The sequence below is a fragment of the Sturnus vulgaris genome, chromosome 9, assembly GCF_052056855.1.
Source record: "Sturnus vulgaris isolate bStuVul1 chromosome 9, bStuVul1.hap1, whole genome shotgun sequence".
Classification (NCBI taxonomy): domain Eukaryota; kingdom Metazoa; phylum Chordata; class Aves; order Passeriformes; family Sturnidae; genus Sturnus; species Sturnus vulgaris.
The window spans coordinates 1,770,774-1,793,739 of NC_142251.1; the positions used below are offsets into that span (position 1 = coordinate 1,770,774).

At 43.4% G+C, this 22,966-nt stretch overlaps 1 protein-coding gene across 2 annotated transcripts in view; it reads right to left on the bottom strand.

The window, feature by feature from the left end:
- CACHD1 (cache domain containing 1) overlaps positions 1–22,966 on the bottom strand; it is an 89,808-nt gene that overhangs the window by 17,384 nt on the left and 49,458 nt on the right. For both annotated transcript variants that reach the window (XM_088169625.1, XM_088169624.1), the window contains exons 5-14: positions 18,337–18,463; positions 16,092–16,236; positions 14,101–14,317; positions 10,333–10,482; positions 8,101–8,334; positions 6,190–6,339; positions 5,585–5,708; positions 4,971–5,088; positions 4,010–4,178; positions 1,013–1,155 (exon numbers count right to left, since the gene is read on the bottom strand). In XM_088169625.1, coding sequence (XP_088025751.1) covers positions 1,013–1,155; positions 4,010–4,178; positions 4,971–5,088; positions 5,585–5,708; positions 6,190–6,339; positions 8,101–8,334; positions 10,333–10,482; positions 14,101–14,317; positions 16,092–16,236; positions 18,337–18,463 — 1,577 coding nt within the window. The remainder of the gene's footprint in view (positions 1–1,012; positions 1,156–4,009; positions 4,179–4,970; positions 5,089–5,584; positions 5,709–6,189; positions 6,340–8,100; positions 8,335–10,332; positions 10,483–14,100; positions 14,318–16,091; positions 16,237–18,336; positions 18,464–22,966) is intronic.

Genomic DNA, 22,966 nt, shown 5'->3' on the forward strand with positions numbered 1-22,966 from the left:
GTTGATCTCCCAATTACAGCTCCAGTTAATGAAGTCATTTACCCCAAATTTGCTCCTCCCAATTCACTTTTATTTACATTTCTCAGGGCCTGAGGCACTGAGGGATCCTTGATTCCCTTGGAGAGGAATTGTGTTTAACCAAAATGGGAAAGCAGCAGCTCACACTGTACACGGAATTTAGATTTATACACTAAAACATTGCAGGATCACAAACAGATGAAAAACAGAAAAGCTAAAATCCAAAAGCACCAGGAGCACCCTGGGATAGTGGAAGGTGTCCTGGCCATGCAGGGGTGGGATGGGATGGGTTTTAAGGTCCCTCCCTGTTGGAACCCTGGTCAGTGAAAATTTTAGACTTTCTGTACTGACAGGAATTGACCCCTAGAAAAACACTGCATTTAACCTGAGGCCGTGGAAAAAGCTCCCAAAATTGAAAAATAAAACTAGAACTGTAAGTGTGTAGTTTAAATAAAAATGTGTAATATCACATAGTGAAAAACTTAACTTTAAGGTTTTATAGTAATATATATAGAAAGCAAGATGGAGGTTTTAAGGCAAAGGCACCTTCTTCATATGTTTGAGTAGTATTGTGTAATTGAATAAAAAATAAATAATTGTGTAACTGTGTAATTGAATAAAAAAGTCTGCATTGTGAGCCACAGGTGGTTGGTTATTAGGTTAAAAGTAAAAATAATTTAAGTGGCATTTCTTAATTGGCCAGTTTATCCTTAAAAAAAGCCTTGCAGAGAGAGAGAGATATGGCTCCAATTTTAATTTCTTAGCTTAAAGTGCTGTAGAACTCACAGCTTGTTAGATTTTAACAGAAATTAAAACTAATCAACATCTAAACCCAAACAAAAAGATTTGCAAAAAGAAAAACAAACCACCACCCGATATGGGGGAAAAATAAAAATAACACCTAATAATAATAATAAAAAAAATAACCCCTGCCAATGCAAAGTGCTGGGATTCTGGGGTGCCTGCAGGGAGGCCAGGTGTGCTGGGGGCTCACCTTGAGGCCGGGGTTGGCAATGAGCCGTGTGTTGTCACTCAGGTAAGCCGTGTAGTGCTCCACCATCCTCTTGGTCTCAGGCTGGCTCAGGTGCTCGTAAGGGGAGGAGAAGCTGCCTGCAGACAGCATCACTGTGGGGCTCTCTGCAAACACCACAACATCAGAAATGTCAGCCTGGTTGATGCCTAGAGGTGCTGGAAGAGAGGCTGAAGAGTTAAGGGGAATAAAATGGATATTTATTGAGGGGTCTTCAAAGGTCACACACCCTGGCAGAGCTTGGATGGCTCCAGGATGGAGCAAATGAGAGCTTGGCCATGAGATCTCACATTTTTATAGCTTTTACTCCATTTGTGTACAACTGTCCAATTAATAGCCTCAAATCAGGAAGTTTCAGCCTCCTTGCTTGCTTGCCCACCCTCCTCTTTCCACACTGTTTGTGCTTAGGGACTGAAGTTTGAGGAGATTGTCCTTGAGTTCTTAAAATGGGACAGTTTTGTCTTCACCATCTGTGAGGAACCCTCAATATAAAACTAAAAGCTGCACACTCAAGCAGAACAGAAAAATTAAAACTTAAGAGCATCATGATGATCTGGACATATTGCACTGTACCATGGGAGGGTTCCTGATGTGGTGTCCAGCAATGACCCTGCTGTTCTCCCCACTCTCCCACAGCTCAGCACACATGCTTCATTAGAAAGTTGTTAAAAAAACATAATAAAAGCTTCCTGAAAGGCAGAAGTACACACCTTGATCCAATACATCTGCCAGTACAACATTTATTCACTGTGGCTTTTTCACCTTCACTCATTTTCAGATTGAACAGAATCAAAAGTTCTGGACAGACATTGGAGTGAAGAACCAGGAGAAATTCACTGGTTTAAAAGTTCTTTGATGCTTTGCCTTTCTTTTTTAGTCAAATTAGCCTGTAGCAAGTGCCCAACTCCTGCAGGACACTCTGGGCTGGGAGGAAGGGCAGGAAACATCCATTTTTCCACCCAACCCAAAGCACTTCCCAAAAGTCCCCTCCTAAACCCAGGCTGTATATGAATTCTTGCCCTTCTTGCCTCAAAACACAGAAGTGACAGCATCAGCCCCCTCCTCTGATCTCTGTGTGTGATTTGGTGTTAATGGCCTTGTTCCCAAAGCCTCAGTAATTCCTGAATTACTACTTTTTGGGAGACTAGAGAAGTTGTTTTCCCTTCAGAAAAGATGCTGGGCTAAAGAAGAAATTAAGTATTCCTGTTTAGGTTAGATATCCCAGAGGAAAATGAAAATGAGCATTTTCAGTTTCAGAGAATGAACATCTGGAGAATCCCAAGTGCACAAGAGGAGCTCCCCAATAAAAGTGCAGCTGTCTGGAGTGATTTTCAGAACAAACTCAAAAGTAAACTTTCATCATGCAAAATCTGCAATACCAGACAGCTTTTCCTTGTTAAAAAAGAGAAATGATTATGATGATGGAGGGCTGAGGGTAGAGAAGATCTTTTCTGAGGATGTGACCCATGGAACACAAATTCCCTGTGTGGAATGGTCCCCAGAGGAAAATGTGCAGTGCAGTGTGTAAAGTGCTCTGCTTTTAGTCACATTCCTCTCAAACACAGCCCCACACATGTGCTGCAGTCCCCACTTCCAAACTTCTACTCCAGCCCTTCATCTGCTTCCCAGAGCAAATATTCTGATCTTGCTTCACGTGAAGTTTTTCCACTTGACAGCTCAGGACTGCATTTTTGGGATATTCTCCATTTAAATATTTCTGGATGTAAGATAGCCAAGATTAGATACCACATTAAAGAAAAAAAAAATCCCTGTGTTTTAAACAACTGGCAAAGCAATTTCCACAGGTCTGTCAGGTTCCTCCTCCAGTCTGATCTCACTAAGTTATTCTGCAGGGCTACAAAAAGCTAAGAAAAATCTCATAACTCACTAATCCAGCATGAGACCTTCAAACCTTCTGCTACAAGCAGAAATATTTCATTCAGAACTTCTTCTAGTACAGATTTGAGAGACCTGCCAAGATTATGACAGCTTGCAGTGTAGGATGTTTATGTAAAAGCCCTCTGTTCTTGGGATATTTCTGGGTTTGAAGTTCTCCATCCTTCCCTGACACTGGAACTGCCAGGGAGATTCTCCCTTTTCCCCAGCAATGTTTGGAATCACTCAGGAAGAGCAGAAGCACTTTAGGCTATCTGAACCTGAGAATTTTGAAGCAGGTGAGGAGGGTCTGGAAAGCACCAGAGCACTGAAGGTCTTGTTCTTCTGACTCTGAAGGTTTTCAGTGCTTCTGGCAGTGAAAAACTTCCATGGATCCAAAGCAAAAGAGCAGCAGAGTCCTGCACAACTGGCTGGGACTTCATCCCACTGTGTTACTGCCCAGGGAGTGTTTTAGAGGCAGGAGAGGATTTGGTTTAAGCTCGGTGAGACCCCTCTGCTCCTCCTCTGCACTGCCAGGGACCCTGCTGGACTGCCAGGGCATTGATCTCCTACTCTGATGAGCAGCCCCACTCATTCATCCTGCAAGATGTTGGTTAAAACCCAGTGCTGATGGTCACAAAGTTATGGATTCAATCCCTGGATGGGCCCTTCACTCAGGATGATCCCTGTGGGATCCAGCTCAGGCTCTGCTGTGATTCTGTGGAAGAGCTCAGCACTGAGCAGGTGAGAAGGTAAAATCTGACCAGAAAATCAGCCTTGGAAATAAAAGCTTCTCAAGGGAAGAGTATTTCCAATGTTTTGTGGGAAGAGCTTTCCTTTGTGCTGCCACACTCTGCAGGAGGTGTGGCTGTGCCAGGGGAGGCTCAGGCTGGACATCAGCAGGAATTTTATTCTGGAAAGAGGAGGGTGGGAGTGCCCATCCCTGGAGGTGGCACTGAGTGCTCTGGGCTGGGGACAAGGTGGGGATTGGGCACAGCTGGGACTGGACCCTGGGGGTTTTTTCCCAAGCTGGGTGCTCCTCCTGTGTCCCTGAGGTGGCCAGGACAGGCTGGCAGGAGCCCTCACCCAGGGTGGCCAGCTGCTTGAAGTGCAGGCAGGCGTTGGGCTGGCCCAGCAGGTCCAGCCTGTGGTAGAGCAGTTTGCTGCTGGGCACAGTGTTGAGGTTCTTCAGCTGCTTCACAGGAATTTCTGGCTGGATCACCACCACACACAGGATAAAGGATGTGTCCTGCACCTGCAAAACACCAGCCAGTCACCAAACAGAACCCAAATGTGTTGGATGAACAGAATTTCTGTGTGTCACAGCCACTGAGTTCTACAAAATCCATTTTTCCACAGTTAACACAGAAAATAAAAATCCTGTCATTTGTTTTTTTCCCCGAAAACCAAACAAATTGTTGCTCAATTAGCAATAATTTCTAATTCTAACACTGTTTCATGGATATTTTTTGTCATTAACAGAGGAGAGGCTGCAGGTTTCCAGTTGCTGGATACACACTGGTGTTACTTTTATGGAGAGTACAGACAAATTAACTCTCAAATGCAAGATTTTATTACTTCCACTCTTAATTGTGTGTTGCATGTGCCACATGTTTTACTGGTTTGGGTATTTTAAGGACTCTAAATTACACCAGATCAGCAAACCTTGGAGTGTCCCAGCTGTTCTGCAAAGAGAGTTTGGTATTAAATGCAGCATTACAATCTTAGAAAATCAGCTCCAGACACCTTCCTGTATGAATTTCTGTTAAACAATGACAGATTTAATCTCTTAAAACTGCTCAGCTTAACCCTTTAGGTTGGATTTAACTCAGTACTGTGAAATGATCCACAAATACCTCCTTGAGTTTGTTGGCACAAAGCAACCAATTATTGACTGGCATCAGTGAATTCACCTGGATGATGTTTAACCTCAGATCTCATTTTAATCCCTGGGTTGAGATGAGTGCTCAGATATTCCCAAACTGAAGGAAGGAGAGAGGAAGAGCCCTGAATTCCCTCTGTGCCATCCCACACTTGTTTTCCTTACCATTTTCCAGGCATAGCTGACATTGTAGGCTTCTTTCCCAATCTCCCTCAGCTTGTTGACGTGCCAGGACAGTGAGGAGTTCACAGGAACTGTGATGATCTGGCTGCCCAAGGGAATGCTGCAGTGGCAGATAAAACACCCACCAGTTTATTAAACACTGAGCAAAACTGTTAGGACTTGCAGCAAAATCCTTCTGTTGTGTGTTTATATAATTATCATAAGAATTGAAGGAATTAAGTGTTATTTGTGCTTGGTGAAAGAAAGTGTGTGCATGCTGAAAATGCATTTGTGTCCCCCCACATTTTGAGCTTCAAAATTCTCAGGTTAGGCAAAGGATAAAGAAAAACCCAGATCAAATAGTGAGAAATCTTCCTGACAGGGAAGAGAGAGATAAGGAGGAATATTCCCCAGATCAGCTGGGGAACACTACATAACAAATGACAACTGAAAAAAAGCTGGAGGAAAAATCAAACCAGAATTGTTAATGTGGAAAAAAAAATCCATCCAAGAATCTAGATATTGTAGGAAAAGGAAATTTTACTTTATATACTGTTAAAATTCCTCTAGAATTCCTCCCAGTGCTGCTCATTTGGGAGTTGCTTCCCATTCCTTACCTGAGGATGTTCTGGCGAACCAGCTCGAATTTGGGAATGTTCTCATAGTGGATGATGTCAGTGTGGAGAGGAGGCTCAGACAGCAGGTAGGGCCTGGTCAGGGAGGGATGCATCAGAGTGTATCCTAAAAAACAAACACACAGTCCCAAACTGAGCCTTGGATAGAGATTTGAAGGGGGGAAAAAAGGAATATACAGTAATTACACCAAATTTTGGCAAAGATGGCCAGTGACCAAACAATCTCGTCATCAAAGGAGTTGCAAATGAAAACCAGCTTGAAAAATTCAGCAATAAAATAAGCTGGATCACAGGAAAAGAGCTAGACACACACATTAACACCAGCTTTCCCCCTTTCCCAGAAAACTTTGGATGTCACAGGTGTAGGAAATCCCCAAAGCAAGAGTTTCCAAACCAGAACTCCAGGACAGAAGTTTCAAGTCATGAATCCACCTAAAATCTCCAGCAACATTCAGGCAAAACTAACCAACAATACATAATTAAGCTTTTAATAAATATTATCATTCATTACTTAGAGACCTGAGAATTCAGACCTGGTGGTTCACGAGGTCAGTGGGACTCGAGGAGCTGATCTGAGTCAAAATTACCTTTATTATCAATCAGGAAGGTGTAGGATCCCAAGGAATCCTGGTAATAGGTGACATCTTCCAAGATATAGGCAAGATTGACATCTACTCCAACAATTCCCAGCAGGAGGTTCCCAAAGTAACAGGGTTTACTGACAGTCATTATCAGGCCTTGGAGAGAGAAAAACACCACAAAACCATCAGAAAGATCATCTGGTTAATTAATTTGAGAGGAAACAGAGCATTTTGAGATGTAACAATTAAATTTTATATCTATTTATATCTATATCTATTCTTTATATCTATTATAAAATTGATATATTTATATCAATTAAATTTTAAATCTATTTTAGGCTGGAATATGGCCAGGGAAGCTCAGCAGGGTTTCTGTTGTCAGCCACTCTCCCTAATTAGTTAATTTGTGTTTCTGATAGTGACCTGAAGTATATTAATCAATGTATTAAAATATACACCACAATTGATGTTTGGGTCTCCAAGTCTCCAAGTAGATTCCTTACAGATAAGAAATAAATTTGTGTGAAAAACCAACAGAGTATTTTCTTTCTTTAACAGAACTTAAGGCCATTAAAAAATAGAATGGAAGAGGAGGGAAGTGACTTTTTCTTTGTAAAGCAACAGTTGGGATGAGCTGTTGCTCATCTGATGCATAATCAGAATATTAAATCTCTGCTCAAAATCCCAGTATTGCCACTGTGGCTGGGAATCACATCCATAATTACCCAACAGTGTGGGATTGATCTCATCCCTGAGGTGAGAACTCTGCAACACCTTCTTACTCCTGTTTTCTCCACCAGTGTTTGGAAACTCAGCAGCTTTTCCCTCACCTCAATAAAAAATTCATTTGCATGGACAAGCCCTTAAGTACACTCTGAAATCCATGGAAGACAAACCTGCCCATTGCACCATTCCCAATCCTTTGTTGCTCACATTTTCCATTGGATATGGTTTGGGGAGGGAGCAATTAACAGAGTTTAATTACTGAGGGAGGGAATGCAGGAAGGAGCAAAAGCTCAGATTTGCTCAGGAACAGCTTTAAATTCAGTTTGGGTCTCAGAACTGAGTCCAGGTGTGCTGAACCAAAGGTGCACCACCACTGAGGGTGGGCAGCTTGGGACAATAATTAACAATAATTAACAAAAATTAACAATCTCTCCTTGTGCCATTTGCAAGGCTGCTTTTATCCTGCCCTTACACAGGCCTGACATGGATGCCATTCCAACATATTTCCCTCCAGTACAAAGAATTGCTCTCCACAGATTAATTAATGGATGTTGTGCATGTACTCATACACAGGAACAAATTTCACCCCAAGAATCCAAACTAAATCTCCATGTCTTGTTACCACTTTTTTTTCTCAAATAAACCTTCTGCAGATAAAAATGGTACAAAAATCCAAAATAATCTGTTGACTCCATGTCTTGTTGCCACTTTTTTTTCAAATAATCCTCCTGCAGATGAAAAAGCTATAGACAAAAATTCGAAGTATATCAGTTGACTCCATGTCTTGTTACCACTTTTTTCCCAACTAAACCTTTTGCAGATGAAAATGCTACAGACAAAAATCCAAACTAATCCAATGGCTCCGTGTCTTGTTAGCACTTTTTTCACAACTAAACCTTCTGCAGATGAAAATGGTACAAAAATCCAAAATCATCTGTCTACTCATGCCTTGTTACCACTTTTTTCCAACTAAACCTCCCGCAGATGAAAACGCTACAAAAATCCAAACTAAATCTCTCGACTCCATGCCTTGTCACCCCTTTTTTCCCAACTGAACCTTTTGCAGATGAGAAAGCTGCAGACAAAAAGGCCTGGAGGCACAGCTGGACCCAAACCCTGGCAGGATTGCAGCGTATTTGGGGATGTGGCAGCCGAGCGATCCCCGGTGGCTTGGCCAAGGCCAGCACTCACCGTCGCCCATCTCGTCGGAGAAGGGCAGGCTGAACACGGCCTCGTCGATCATCCTGTTGGGCAGGTTGGTGTAGAACCTGCCCACGGTGGTCTCCAGGTTGCTGAGCTGGTTGAGGACCATCATGCTGCCCTTGGTGACGGGCAGGGAGCTGCGGTCGGCCACGCCGTACTTGGCCGAGTTCTGCTCGGCCAGGTCGCGCAGGAAAGCCAATTCCTTCAGCCCTGTCACCCCCTCTGCCAGCAGCAGGGGCACAAAACACAAGGAAAAAAGGCAAAAAAAAGCTTCATTTGTATCCAGCCTTCTGCCTTGAAGAGCTGGAGCAGAGGCTGCACACAGAGTTAAGGAAATAAAATGGGTATTTACTGTGAGGCCTACAAAGGCCTGCAAAGCCACAGCCCAGCAATGTCAGTGCCACAGTGGTGGCCCCTGCCTGGGTGGCTCCAAGATGGAAGGAAAGGAGGGGGTTGGTCACAAAATCTCACACTTTTATAGGTTTTGGTTAATTTGCAGGAACCCACCCTCCACTGTAGGAATCTCTGCCTTGGGACAAACTCAGGTGCTCTCTTTATTCTGGTCTAAAAGTTTGCAGTTTATTTTGTAGGGTGTGGGTTTATATGAGGCCCTGCTGGGAACTGCAGCCACAGCTCAGAGCAGGGCAGAGAGAGGGACAGAGTGAGAGTAAAAGAAGAAAGCTTAAGAGAGCTGAAGAAAGTAAGAATGAAGAGAGTAAGAGCATGAGAGAGATATTTTCCATTTATAATACAATAAATCTTCTCCTATGCTGAATATTCTAATTTTCACTAACCAATCTAATACAAGATACAAATTCTTTAACATTTGCATGCAACCTATAGGAATCACTATATTACCATGTTTTACTGCTTTTCTTATCTCTAAATTTTATCTGGAACCCTTCCTGCCATGCCTGGGGAGGATGTCTGTTTGATTTTTGGTATTTGCAGCATCAAACATTATCTAAACAAAGGGGTCTTCAGGCATTCAGTTGCTTTCAGCCCCTCAGTCGAAAATTGCTACCATTTCTATTTCGCTTCTATTTTCCATATTCTCAAAATCTTTTGCTAGGCACTCGTATTTATAAGGTTTTCCTAATTCATCCTTCCCAACACTCCACCTTTCCACGGAGTTTGTGCTCAGGGCCTGAAGTTTGGAGAAACTGTCCTTGAGTTGTTAACTAGAATAGGAACTGTTCTGTCTTCATCACCCCAGCACATCAGAAAAGCACATCCAAGGAGAACAGGAAAACTGAAAACTAAAGGCATCACCTGCTCCCAAGGAATGCTCCGTGCTCTCTATCACAGGACTGAAAATTCTGTATTCTTATTTAAGTGCTTCAAGATTATTTGAGGAAAATTAATTACCTAATGCCGAATTTAATGAGATTGCCTCTCTCCTGGTGTTGCACAGTGCAAAAAATTTGCCATGCTGTTCACATGCCCACTTTAAACAAAGCCCTTGGAACAAAGAGTTGTGTGCCCCATCAATCCACAGGACAGCTCTTTGTTCTCCATCCCTGGCTGCCCACAGGCAGGACCAGGAGCGAATCCTCCACCCTGGGAGATAACAGCCTTTGTTCTCCAGCTGAATCATTCCAGTCTCACACTTCACTTAAATCCCAGGCTCAATTCCTGCACACAAATCAAAACCTTTTTGCACGCCCCAGTGTCAAATAAGTATTAAAATTTACAACCAAATCATACATTAGGTTAAGCATTAATTTCCTTGGCTATTTTCAGTAATACAGCAAACTTCCTTCATGCTGAAAATGCTTTTTTGGAAAATGGGTGGGTGATCTTCATGTTTAACTTCACTCTCAGATTGGTTCTCAGGTTATCAAAGCATTTCAGACTTGATTTGATCTCCCATTCACCCTCCCTGGCTGATAAAATCACACTCAGTCCCAGATTGCTGCCCCTGGAAGCCCCCAGGAAGGTTTGCATTGGAATAATTAACAAATCTAACTCAGTCTGGACAATCCAGGCCACAATATTTTATATCCCTGCAGCTGCACTGGGATACACTAGGATAGAGTGGCACAGTTATAAATATCAAAGTAACAACATCTGGATGCAGCTCCTTAAATGTGCCAAAATCTGTGAACAAACTGCTCCCAGCAAGGCCTGGAACTACCCCTGAACGAGCTTAATAAAAAAAGATCTGTGCTGTGCCAGGAGAGGGAATTTTATGGCCTGGAAATCACAAGCATCTCTCACCATTCATGAGGGCATAAGTGAGGATCATCACCGAGTTATTGAGGAAGCTGTTTTCTTCGTTGATGACACGCAGAGTGGCTTTTTTATCCTCTTCTGAGGAATCTTTTGATGTGATCCCAGCCGAGAGATAAATGATGACCATGTCAGTATCTAAAACACAATCACAGACACAGCACAAAGTGCATCAGGTTTTTCATTTGGGTGAGCCTTGTGCTGAGAGCCCTGAAATCTGCTCACAGCAGCTTCATCCAGGGATCCACAGCATTTGCAGGGGATAAACACACTGCAGCCACATGGATTCCAGCCTTTGGTGTTCAAGTTTCACTCCTGGCACTTGCCAAGCTTCTGTTTGGTTCAGTGCCTATTGGCCACCCAGGAGCTCTGGGGTCTGAGCAAACCCCACAGGCACCTTCTGGCTTTGGAGTCATGGAATGGTTTGGCTTGGAAGGGACTTTAAACCCCACCCAGTGCCACCCCAGCCATGGCAGGGACACCTTCCACTGTCCCAGGGTGTCCCAACCTGGCCTTGGACACTGCCAGTGATCCAGGAGCAGCCACAGCAAATCTGGGAATTCTATTCCAGGGCCTCCTCACCCTCCCAGGGAACAATTCCTTCCCAAAATCCCATCCATCCCTGCCCATTCCCTGTGTCCTGTCCCTCCATCCCTTGTCCCAAGTCCCTCTCCAGCTCTCCTGGACCCCTTTAGGCACAGAGGTGTCCCTGGATCCTTCTCCTCCCCAGGCTGAGGAGCTTGGCTGCCTCCAGGCAGGAGCAAACAGATCCAGCACCTGGAGCAGTGTGGGAAATGGATTTGCAGAGAGTTCTCAGGGCCTGACAGAAGGCTCACACATCTCTATGCAAACTTGGAGATATGAAATGCTGACTTAAAAATGCCATGGACTAGGACAGATATTCTTGAGAGAGAAATGGGGCCAGGAAAAAAGTTTCAAAGGATGGCCTTGCAAATAAGACTAAATACTTGGGAGAATTAGAACTGTGAAAAATGCATTGTAGTAGAAGCCACGAGGGGTGATTTTAGATGATTGGCTTTAAGGCATTTTACAGCATGATGTGATCAAAGCTGATAAGCTCAGAAACACTTATAATGTATTGTAATTAGGAAATAGTTGGCTTCTGATTGTAATGGTGTGAATTGGAATATCTGCATTGTCTCACCCTTCATATGAGACTGAAAATAGAATAAAAGTTTTTTAAAACACCTCTCCAGTTGCCCCATCTCTGGATCACAAAAGGGCAAACCCCAGCAGAGCAGCTGCTCCAATTCCATGGAAAAGGCTCCACAAGGTAAAACCCTGCACTTTTCATCTCCTGCCCCTGTGCTCTCCTCCCATCCCAACCCTAAGGCATGGAGCTGCACAGGATGCCTTCCCATGGAGCAGGGCACAGCAGAAAGCTTGGGAATGTCACCTGGCCCCTCACCCTTTCCCTGGAACACGTTTTTCAGGCTCAGGATGTTCCTGGCCAAAGTCCTGCCCCAAAGCCTTTGAACACAACAATTCACAGCCCTGTGCTTACTCCCCAACCTGTTCCATCACATTTATCTCAGTATTGAGGGTGGTTTGTGTTTATAATTGATTTGCTGTACTGGTTTATTAAACAGGTATCAATGTTTTGACTTGCACATTTTGTCCTCATGACTCGAGCAGAATTTCAGCCAGAACCAGATTTTGACACAAACAGGAGGTGTTGTTAATTTGGGGGAATTTCTACCTTAGTTTTTTTGTAAAATCTGAAAGTAGAGGAAAAAAAGCAAAGGCAGGTATTAAAGCAACTTTGGGCGGAGTTTAAGGAAAATTGTTGCTGTGTTTCCTAGGCTACAGCAGAGATATTTTATCTGCAGCCAGGCATGATGCTGCAGCCTAAATGGAGTAACAAGAGCCAGTCCTAAATCTGCATGAGGGACCAGAGCAAGGAGATTTGGAGCATTTTGTCAGGACTGCAGTAGGACCTGAAGGAGAAAATTCAGATGTGTTTAACAGCACAGCTCTCCCATCACACACCAGCAGTTCCCTTCTGGCTTTGCCAGTGTGAATTTGGGATTGAGGCTGTATCTCAACAGCTTCCCTGACACACCCACACATTGTTCTCTTCGAACAGGATGTTAGAAAATCAACAGTAAAATGATGGAATTTTTTTTTTGTGGGTTTGTTTTTCTTTTTTAAAAAGATGAAAAGATTATTTACAAGAAAATGAGACATGTTTTATAAACATCCTCTTCTCAAACTTATTGTGTCTCACCCTAGGAATTCTGAAATTTCTTATAAACATGTTAGATCTTCACAATCATCCACATGTAGAGAAAACCTAAATCCAAAGCATTTGCATTTTAACTTTCTGTTGTTTGATATGAAATCTAGTGAAGTATGAATATGCCAAAACTCCTAATCCTAATATAAAAAAATGCCAAACATAGAATCCTAAAATCCTGGAATGGTTTGGGTTGGGAGGGACCTTAAAGCTCATCTCATCCCACCCCTGCCCTGGGCAGGGACACCTCCCACTATCCCAGGCTCCTCCAAGCCCCATCCAAGCTGGCCTTGGACACTTCAGGGATGGGGAATATGCAGGAGGATGCTCCAAGACTCCCCAGCTGATGTTCTTGGAATAATTCCTGATGACAAATTCATCTTATCCCAGCCAGCTGCAGCAGCACTGCATTGTTTATTCTGCATTTGCTGGAGTTGCTCCCCTCTCATCATTTTGCCCTTGCCAATCTCATCCTTTGTCCAGTCACACAAAATCTCCCTGTGCCAGTGGCCTGAAGCTCAGGAATTGGCTGAACCTTTGGTAGCAAAAGCAGCATTCCATAAACCCAAAGAAATTCACGTGGAATGTGAGGGCATTTCCTCATTCTTTCCAAAGCACTTCAACTCCTGGACTTTTCCTCTCTCCCTCTGGTTTTGCACAGCCTCTGAGCTGGTGCCCTTTGGGACACTGAAGGGTCTGTTCTCACTGGAGCAGGCACAGGGCCAGGCTGTGGGAATTGTGTTACATCATCTGAGTGTCCTGATGGAGATGGGCCGTGTCCTCCACCCTGCTGTGGCACTGCCAGTGTTACTCCAACCCAAGGAACGCTCAGAGCACAGATTTTGCCTTCCACAGCTTCCTGGCAAGCAAATCTGCCACTCAATTTCACATCCTATCTTTTCTATGTCTTCCACCACATCCTCATTACAGAAAAGCCCCAGTCTTGGGAAGGATAAAGCTCACAATGAGTACACAGAATTCAGGGAGGTGTATTCTGAGATGAAGGAAAATTTAGCCAGGACAGCTTTGTGTTCCACAAAGTATCACCCACAATTGGTATTCTCAAAACCTCATTTCCTTGGGAAGCAAGGGCCATTTCCCCAGGATTGCAGTAAGGCACATCATCCATATGCAAATGTGCCAGCAATCATTAAATGAACCTGCAGAAGCTGCAATTTTCCTGGAAAGGCCCCCTGCCCTTCCCCCATAGAGATTGGGGAAATAACTCAGCTATCACACAGATCAATCCTGCATCTTCCTCTTTCAGTTCAAAAGCAAGGCAAGGCAGTGACACAAAAGAAAAAGGAATGGACACATCCAACAGTCCCTCACATGGATTGCAGCCCAAGGAAATGCTGCTCAAAATAAAAACAGGGGACACATTTTTGTTAACATTCAACACAATCCACTCCCTTGGCTTCTGCCAAAGTGAGAATGTGAAATAAGAAAACATTGGCAAGGCCCTGAAATCATCAGGCTTGCACAAGAGGCTGCCTTACTTCCTTGGAGCCTGGTGCCATTGTTGGTGTTCCTGAGGAGCTGGAAAGCCTTCTGGAAGCCCAGGGCGTGCTGTGTGGAGCTGTCAGATGCCTTGATGCTGCTGACAAAGGTGGACATCTTCCTCTTGGTCTCACTGGTGGCAGGGGACAGGAAGGTTTTGTAGCACTGGTCCAGGGAACACGTCCGGACTGCGTCTGCCACCGTCAGCACCGAGATCTGCAGGGAGGAGATTCCATGGGATCAGCTCCCCTGGAGAGATCTTTACATTCCCAAACACACAGGACAGGGAGAATCCAACTGGAGATTCCATGGGATCAGCTCCCCTGGAGGGATCTTTACATTCCCAAATACACAATACAGGGAGAATCCAACTGGAGATTCCATGGGATCAGCTCCCCTGGAGGGATCATCACACACCCAAACACACAACACAGGGAGAATCCAACTGGAGATTCCATGGGATCACCTCTCCTGGAGGAATCCTCACACACCCAAACACACAACACAGGGAGAATCCAACTGGAGATTCCATGGGATCACCTCCTGTGCAGGGATCCTCACACACAATACAGGGAGAATCCAACTGATTCTGTGGGTTTGAAACTCGATTGTTGCAAAAGAAATGCTTGAGGCATAAATCAGATTTCAAAAGGATTATGGGGAGTTCAAGGAAAAGAGATTTAGGTCTTTGTTCCTCAGCACAGTCAGCTTTACTCTGCTCCCTCACAATGGTTAATGCACTGCTCTGGGCAGAGCCTGAGTGAGCCAAGGAGAACTGACAGGGAAATCAGCTGAGAGCATTTTCAGGAAAGCCTGGAGAGCCCAGAGAAAAGTGGAGTGCACAGAGAAATGAAAAAAAAAATAAAATAAACAACTCCTCTAAGGACAGCTCCCAGCAAAGCATTTTATTGTTTTAACATTTCAGTCAAAGCAAGGTGACTCTGACACCAACTTTTCCTGTAAATAAGTTAATGCAAGTGTTACCACTATGCCTTAATGACATCTAACACACCAGGCTCATTAATTGAGGGACAAACTTCATCAGGGAGCATGACTGAGGCAAGACAACCACAGAATTAAGCAGTAATTAAGTACCTGTGTAACAGGTTCTATAACCACTGAGCTGCTGACCAAAGAATATGTGTCCTAAATATATTCTCTGTATTAAAACCCTTCTGATACTTACATTTCAGGGCTATTAATCCTGCTGAACTGTAAGATTACTTTAAATCTATTAAATTACTATTAAATCTCTCTAAAAGCACCAAGTTACAAGTGGTTTTCCCATACTGTTCATGAGAAGACTTAAAGCAAAGATTATCATCAGTTTTCTTCAATTTGATTTAACTGAAACTCTTCCTACTCATAAAAGAAAACCCAAGCAGAGAGACTGATCAAGGTCTCACCAGTAGAGGGTTCCTAAAAGTAAAGACCAAACTGAAGACTTCTTAAAGAAGCATCTTATGGGTCCCTGGTTGTCTGCACTGAAAAAATATTACAGGTTAAGTGACCTTTTTCACTGTCAAATGAATGACAGAGCAAGAAATCAAATCCAGATTCCTCAGCCCTTTGCTGGTACCATAATTATCTGTGAATCTTCCAAACACTAATTATGCTTCAGCTCACACCAGTACTGCAGGAGAATAAATAATTTCCACTTTCACAAGACAAAAAGAGAGGCTCAGAGGTGAAATGAGTTGCTCAAAGCAAAAGGATGTGAGGAGGGGGAGTCATGTTTCTTCTGAAAATCTGAAAACCATCACTGAAATATCTGCTGAGATGGAGGAACCTTTATAGATTACTCAGGTACAAGATTTTAGCTTAGATCAGTGGGATTTCACCTTTTTTCCAGCCTGCACATTCCCAAATGTTTCCCCTGCAGCAGAAAAGTTCCAAGAATGAGCTCAAGGCTCTGTCACCCGTCGGGACTGAAAACACCACTTTGGGTGAGAACCAAAAACCCAGGGAAAGCTGCCTGGACAAACCTCACCTTGTCGTGCTCATCGATGGAGCTGAGGATGACCTGGGCAGCATCCTTGGCAATCTGGAGCTGTGTCTCTGTCACAGAGGCCCCGTGGTCCACGATGACCACGATGTGCTTGGACTGGGGGCGAACGGTCGAGACGTAGACGGGCCTGAGGAGGGACAAAACCCAAACCACCATCACCAAACCCTGGATCCCCACTGCAATGCTCACAAGTGGAAAAGAGGCAGCAGTTCAAACACCCACCTGCTTGCAAACAAGCAGGAAGAAACAATGAATTAATTATAGAAGGAATTTTTTCCCTTATGAAAATTTGTGCCGGGAAAGGTCAGCTGGGAATCTGAACGTGCAGAAATGCCCCTCAATTCCTGAATTTTTTAACCTAAAGCAGCTTCTTCTCTCTCTGTCACAGCAGGAGCTTTCAGGAATAAATCCTGTTGCTTACACAGCAGCAGTGTTTGGGATCACTGCAGTTCACACCAAGGTTTGAATGAAGCAAGAAATGCCTCCTGGTAAATCCTGGCTGCTGGGAACTTCACCCACACGTGAACTGGGTGCAATAATGGGGATGTGCTGGGGCCAGGACAAGTAAAAACCTGTGCAGCTGCAGGGAGGTGATCAGCCCAGGGTGTTTGGGTTGCTGTAAAAAGGCTCCTGGCCAAGGCAGGGTGCCCTGGGATGACTCTCAGCCAGGTCATGCTCTACGAGCCCTTGGATCTGCCCCTTTTTACATCCCAAAGGGAGCTAACACCAGCGAGGACTCTGGGTGCTGTCATGTGTCTGTGCTAACACAAAAAACCCTTGTTTTCATGGAATTGTTTTCAGATCCAGCTCAATATTGAGAGAAGTGTGAAGGAGTTCACAAGCTCTCACGCCAAGGTTCCAACCTGGAATAAATTAGGAAGATCCTCAGCACGGAGAAAGGATTAAAATAAAATGGCAAGTTTCTCTTTCCTCTTTAGTCCAGACACAAAACTACTTGACAGTCAAGTGAGAGTTTTGGGATCTGAATTTTATTATATCAAAGGCAGACACAGAAATCTTATTAAGAGGAAAGGAAATGCAGAAGATTTGAGACAAGGCTCTGCAGTAAACAACTGGCACATATAAGTTCTTAACTGTAAAACAGCCTGCAGCTCTACCCTGCATTAATACCTGCAGCTGAAACAGGGCCTTTGATCTTCAAAGCACTGAAGCATTAACTAATTAATTCACCCAAAATACCCTCTGAAGTCAATATTAGCAAAAAGACACCCCTTCTTTAGCCACGGAGGAACTATGACCCAGACTAAGTGATTTGGATAAAATCACTGATGGTTTTGGTGTCAAAGTTTTGAGCAAGACTGGGGCACCCCCAGCTCTCACCTCTTCAGACCACACCCTTCCAGGGGCCCAGAAAACTCAGTCAAGCTCAGAACTTTGATGACACACTGGAGATACCATCAGTGAACTTTTGATTGCTCAACCCTGACAGGAAACCAAACCCTCCTTAGTGTTCCCAGAAAGTTTCTGGATGTGCTGCTGCTTCCCCTGCACAGACTGATACAATTGGTACAATGCAAACTGGTACAATTAATTAATTAATTAATTAATGTGTGACCAGAGATATTAAAGACACTGCACCTTCCCACCCTTGAGCCTTCATCAATCCCATGGTACTGACAGAAAAACCAGGAAAAAATACTGGACCACAAATTCTTGTCTAGAAAACAGAAATCCCTGTGCAGGAAACCCTGTCACTAGCTCGTGCTTTATATTTAATTGTTTATTTTAGTGGAAGAAAATTTTCACTGCTGCTTCCCTACTATCCATGATGATCCCACCTGAACCTGGGGAAAAATGCTCCTACCTGTGTGCCCTTCCCAGTCTCTCATCCTTCCCCTCCCTCCCCAAAACGATGCACCTGCCAAATCAGCAGAATGTGTGTTACTGCTTTATGAGCAGGGGTCAAGTATGAGTCAAATTGAAGTCAGATTTTGCCTGCAGGCTGACCTGTGACTCCCAAGTCACTGCTGTTTACAGCTGATTTAATTTGGGAGAGGTGAGGAACCTGTTTGGAATTTTAGTTTCGTTTCTTAGAAGTGAAAAGTGGTGCTTTAAAAAAAACAACCCTAAGAAAACCCAAGGGACTCCATTAGAAGTTACTCATGAATGTTGGCAGCTTGGCAAAGGACAACACTGACTGAAATCAGGGCATGAGGAATCCAATATTAATGCTTTTCCCAGGAAAGTGGAAGGAGGCAAATCCTACCTGCTGCGGTGTTCGTAGCTGCCTTTGCACCGGAACTTGTGGGCTGGGAACACGGTGAAAATCCCTTCTTCTGAGCTGAAATATTGCCACTTAATTCCTGGGTTAGACTTCAGGTTATCAGCAAGGACTGCAGGGTGCAAAGGGAAAATGAAGCAGAGTTACAAAGGCAGCCCAGACTAAGAGGTTTTGTTACTCAGGGCCTCCTCTTGTTTGGAGAAGAACAACCAGGGCCCAACATCAAACACAAACTGCTCTGCTTTGGATGGGTAAAACTCACTGGTAAAACTTCACTGATTTGCAAACAGTTCAAGACTTTTGGAAACTCAACACTGGATTTGACAGATTTTGTTTAATATGTGATGACAGTTCCTGAATCTCTGAAGTACACCCAGGTCTCCCGGGAAGGCAAAGCCAGAGTGAGGAAGGAAGAGATTAAGGCAATTATATATAATATATATACACCTTACATCTCCATGTAATAATAAATACATTGTCAACATCCTTTCCATAAAGGACAAAGCCTTCATGTTAGAAAATCCCATTCTTTTTGGTGGAATAATTCCAAAATATTAAACAGGTTTGGTGCTCACATAACCAACCTGTTGCTAGGGAAGGGAACAGATTCCATGGGCATTGGGAAAGAACAGATCCCATGGATATTGGGAAAGAACAGATCCCATGGGCATTGGAAGGAACAGATCCCATGGGCATTGGGATTTCTGCCTCACAGTGCAGTGGGAATGTCCCATGGACCTTGTCTGCTCTCCCTCCAGCCTGGATTGACTAAGGATGGATGTTTATCCATGGGATCACCAACTCTGCCACACCACTGATGTCAGGCAGCTCTAAGTCCTTTCAAACAAACCCAGGAGAGAGGGAATGGGAAATCATTGGCATGGGAGGCACAAACCCCCTCAGCACCACAGCAGGAGCAGGATTATTTTCCACTCAGGGCAGAACATCCTCTTTGCTTGCAGCAGACTGAAAATAAAATCTGGATATTTGAAATCTTTAGTTTTTACCTAGCAAATAAAGTGGATCACACCAGCTTAAAATGCGTGAAAAAAATAAAATATTTCTTTGCCATTTCTCCTTTCATGTTCTTTGATTGCAGAACTGTCAGAGGGGGGCTCTGATTTCCAGTGCTTCACCTTTTGCTCAGCATTTCCCTTCAGCATTCCCTCAGGACTGGCACTGAAAATAGGCCAGTTTCATCTCCTGCATCTCCTTCATTATCAAACGGGCCAATATTTGGGTTGGAAAGGAGTGCAGGGCACATTCAAACCTTAGCCAGACACCCTACACCCAAACAGGCACACTGAGGACAGTGTGAGTTCCACATCCTCCACACTTTAACACTTCCTCAAGTTTCCCAGGTTGGCTGTGGCCACGATGTTCTCTCCACATCCAGCTCAGTGTAATTACCGTGCAAAAACCACTGGCCTGGCCTTTCCCCACTTCTCTTTGCCACAGAATTTTACACTTCCCACAGTGCCTACAAATCCCACTGGGATTCTGGGCTGGGATTGCTGAGCTCTGTCCAAAAATGCAGTTTTTCATAAGAACAATCCCCTGCCTTGATGGATCAAGGACAACCAGAGAATCCTCATTCCCCTCCTCAAAACCAAGTTTTTTCTCTGAACTGCTGCTTTCTCCTGCAGGCAGAAGGGCCATGAGACTATAAAACATTTAAATCCTTCTTTTTATGCCCAGCCACCAGGATTTCATCGTTCTGGGGGTAAAGTTGTTTTGTATAAAGAGGCTGAATTTCTGGTGTTGCAGTTTGTTTTGAGTTACAGAACTTGAAAAATGTAATTTCAAAGTTGACATGTGAACACTCAGTTAAAGCCTGGATGAAATAAACAGTCCAGTCTCATTTTACCAACATTACAGCAATAAAGGAGTTTATAATTTAAAGGCTTTGGCTTTTTTTAATCCTTGCTATATTAAAGATAAACTTCTCATTCCTGCAAGGCCACGAGCTGTATTTATTTCCCCACGAGAGTATGTGGATTTAAAAGTGTTCATTTTCCCCATAAAACAATTGGTTTTGAAACTCAAGCTCTGCTGTTCTTCCTTTTCACACAGTTGTGCTCATGTTTCCTCCAGCAAGTGTTAGCTCAGTAAGAGCCTCTCCAGGGACCACCAATTTTATCCTAACTCTGCTTTTCCCCCCATTTTTTTTTTCCCTATGACCACAGCAGACAATCTCCCTGCAGATAAGCTATGGCTGAAAAATCCAGACTTTTTCTTTTTAAACACATTCTTATTTTCCATCCACTCAAGCTGTAAGAATGCCCTGCAGATATTTCCTCAATTCTTGCTCCTTGCCAGGATACACACTAGATGATTTTTTTTTTTTTTTTAACCTAAATTTCACTTATCCCAAACTTTCCTCTAGTGCCTGTAGTTTATTCCCACCTCCTCCCCCCAGGAAAACCAGCCCTTGGACAGGTTATTCCATCAAAAGATCCCAATGAAAAGCTGATTCCTTAATTCCAGACACAGACTAGGAAAAAATTTCCCATGAGGTGACACTGCCAAGTCACCCCAAAATCTCTGTCCCCTCCACTTCCCCTGCAGCAATATCTGACCCCAAATCCTGCTGCAGACTGGAAAAGTTGGGAAGCATTAACATGACAGCATTTGAAATGATCATTCTCTCTAATTATAAATATCTCACAAGGCAAAAAGGACTTTTAGGAAGAAAGCCCTGTGTGATAGAGTTTATAAAACTTCAAAGGGAATGGGAGATGATAACACTTAGCACTTCTAGATACCACTTTACATCTTCAAAGCACAGCCAAATCATTAACTAATTAATCTTCAAAGAACAGCACAAACAGTCAGGGGGGAAAAAAAAAAAGGAACTACTGAACATAATTGCTCGTTATAAAAGGGTTTCTTACAGCCCTCCTCTTTAGCATTACATTTCTTGTGCTGCCGACCTCTCATCCCACAAAAACCAGGGAAGTTTAATTTTCAGTTCTCTGCTGACAAGCCCCTCCATTAAAAACCCTCGTGGTGAAGAAACAGCACAAAGAAATGTGTTTATTGTACAAGTGAAGACTTCCTCTAACTCTCCAGACACATCTGATCCAGGATTTTCCAAGTCAAACCCAATTGCAGCTCCTGTGTTGTCATCAGGAATAAAAGCTCTGCAGCTCAGCCACAATTAACATTCTGCTGGTGGCATGAGCCACGACTGAGCCCTGCTCAATCCTTAGGACTCTGAAGGGAAAAGAAGTAAAAAAACCCTTTTATTTTAAGGAATGGGACCAGATTCTTCCATTAAAAGGATTTGGAAGGAGGAATATTAACTCTTCTGCTCAAATAACTCCCAATCATTTTAGCTCAGCCAAAAATACAGGGATTGAAGGCACATTCCACATTCTGGACTCGATGATCCTTTCCAACTCCAGATATTTTATGATTCTAAGATTCTAAATGATCAACACCTCGAATAAAACCGATAAAATTTATTGGGCAATTTGGTGCCATCTCTGCATATTTCTGAGGAGGAGCACTCTGCCAAGGCTGCCTGGCTTGGAACAGACATTTCAGCACTTTGAAGGATGAGAAGGAGAAAGAATTACTGGTTCCCCGTTTATTCAAAAGGCAAAAAAAAAAAACAAAAAAAAAAAAACCTCCAAAGGAATCTGATAACATAATGCACTGGCTCTGGGGAAGATTTAATAAATAAAGGACTATTCAGAGTGGTGAGGACAGATCTCTTCATCTAACTGCCCAAAGCCTGTGTCTCCATCTGGAGAATAAAGACTTTCTCCTTATCTATTTTGTAGTAATGGCTAAAAGTAATCCAGATGCAAAACTTCAACCAAGATAAAACAAAATCTTTTCAAGACATTCAAAAACATTTTAAAAAGCCACCTACTATCAAGAAAAAACAGTGGCAGAAGTGATATTTTTTTAAAGCTCAGAAAAGACACATCTATTTCTTTTTCCCTCCCCTAAGATTAATGTTTATTTGAACAAAAAAATCCAATAATACTGGGAAAAAAAAAAAACCAACCAGATTTGAAAGTTTCATGAGCTCCATCACCTTTTTTAACACCCTGCTCAGGGTGGAATTTGGGGTTGCTGTCCCTGAGGGCTCTCCCAGGCTCTGCTCCTGTGGCTTTGCCAGAGCCTGTGGTGCAAATTCTGTTCCCTTCCAACACCTCCAACTTCACCACTCCAATCCCACTTTTTACTCTGGGCCAAGATTAACATTTCCAGAGCTGAGCTCGAGGTCGAGCAGAGCAGAGCTGAAATTTATGTTTTGCCAGGAGCTTTTTATAGGCAGGATTATTTAAACTGCAGAACTCACGTGGGAAATGGCGGGGGGGATACTCATGGGAATTTTGCTTTTTCTGTTCAGAATTAAATTAGAAAACTCATTCAGGAAGACACAGCAAGGAGAACACCCAGATGTACCCACAGTTTTTAAAGAATAAAAGTAAGTGAGGCAGAGGTAGAGCCTAAACCCAAAGTGTAACAGATATTCCTCCCCAGCTCTGCATAAGGACATTTATGAGAGAAGAAAGAAAATTATGGGATTAGGGGAATTTTTCTGCATTTGATCACTGCCTTCTTTCAGAGGTGGTTTTAGTTTAATATGAATATTGGT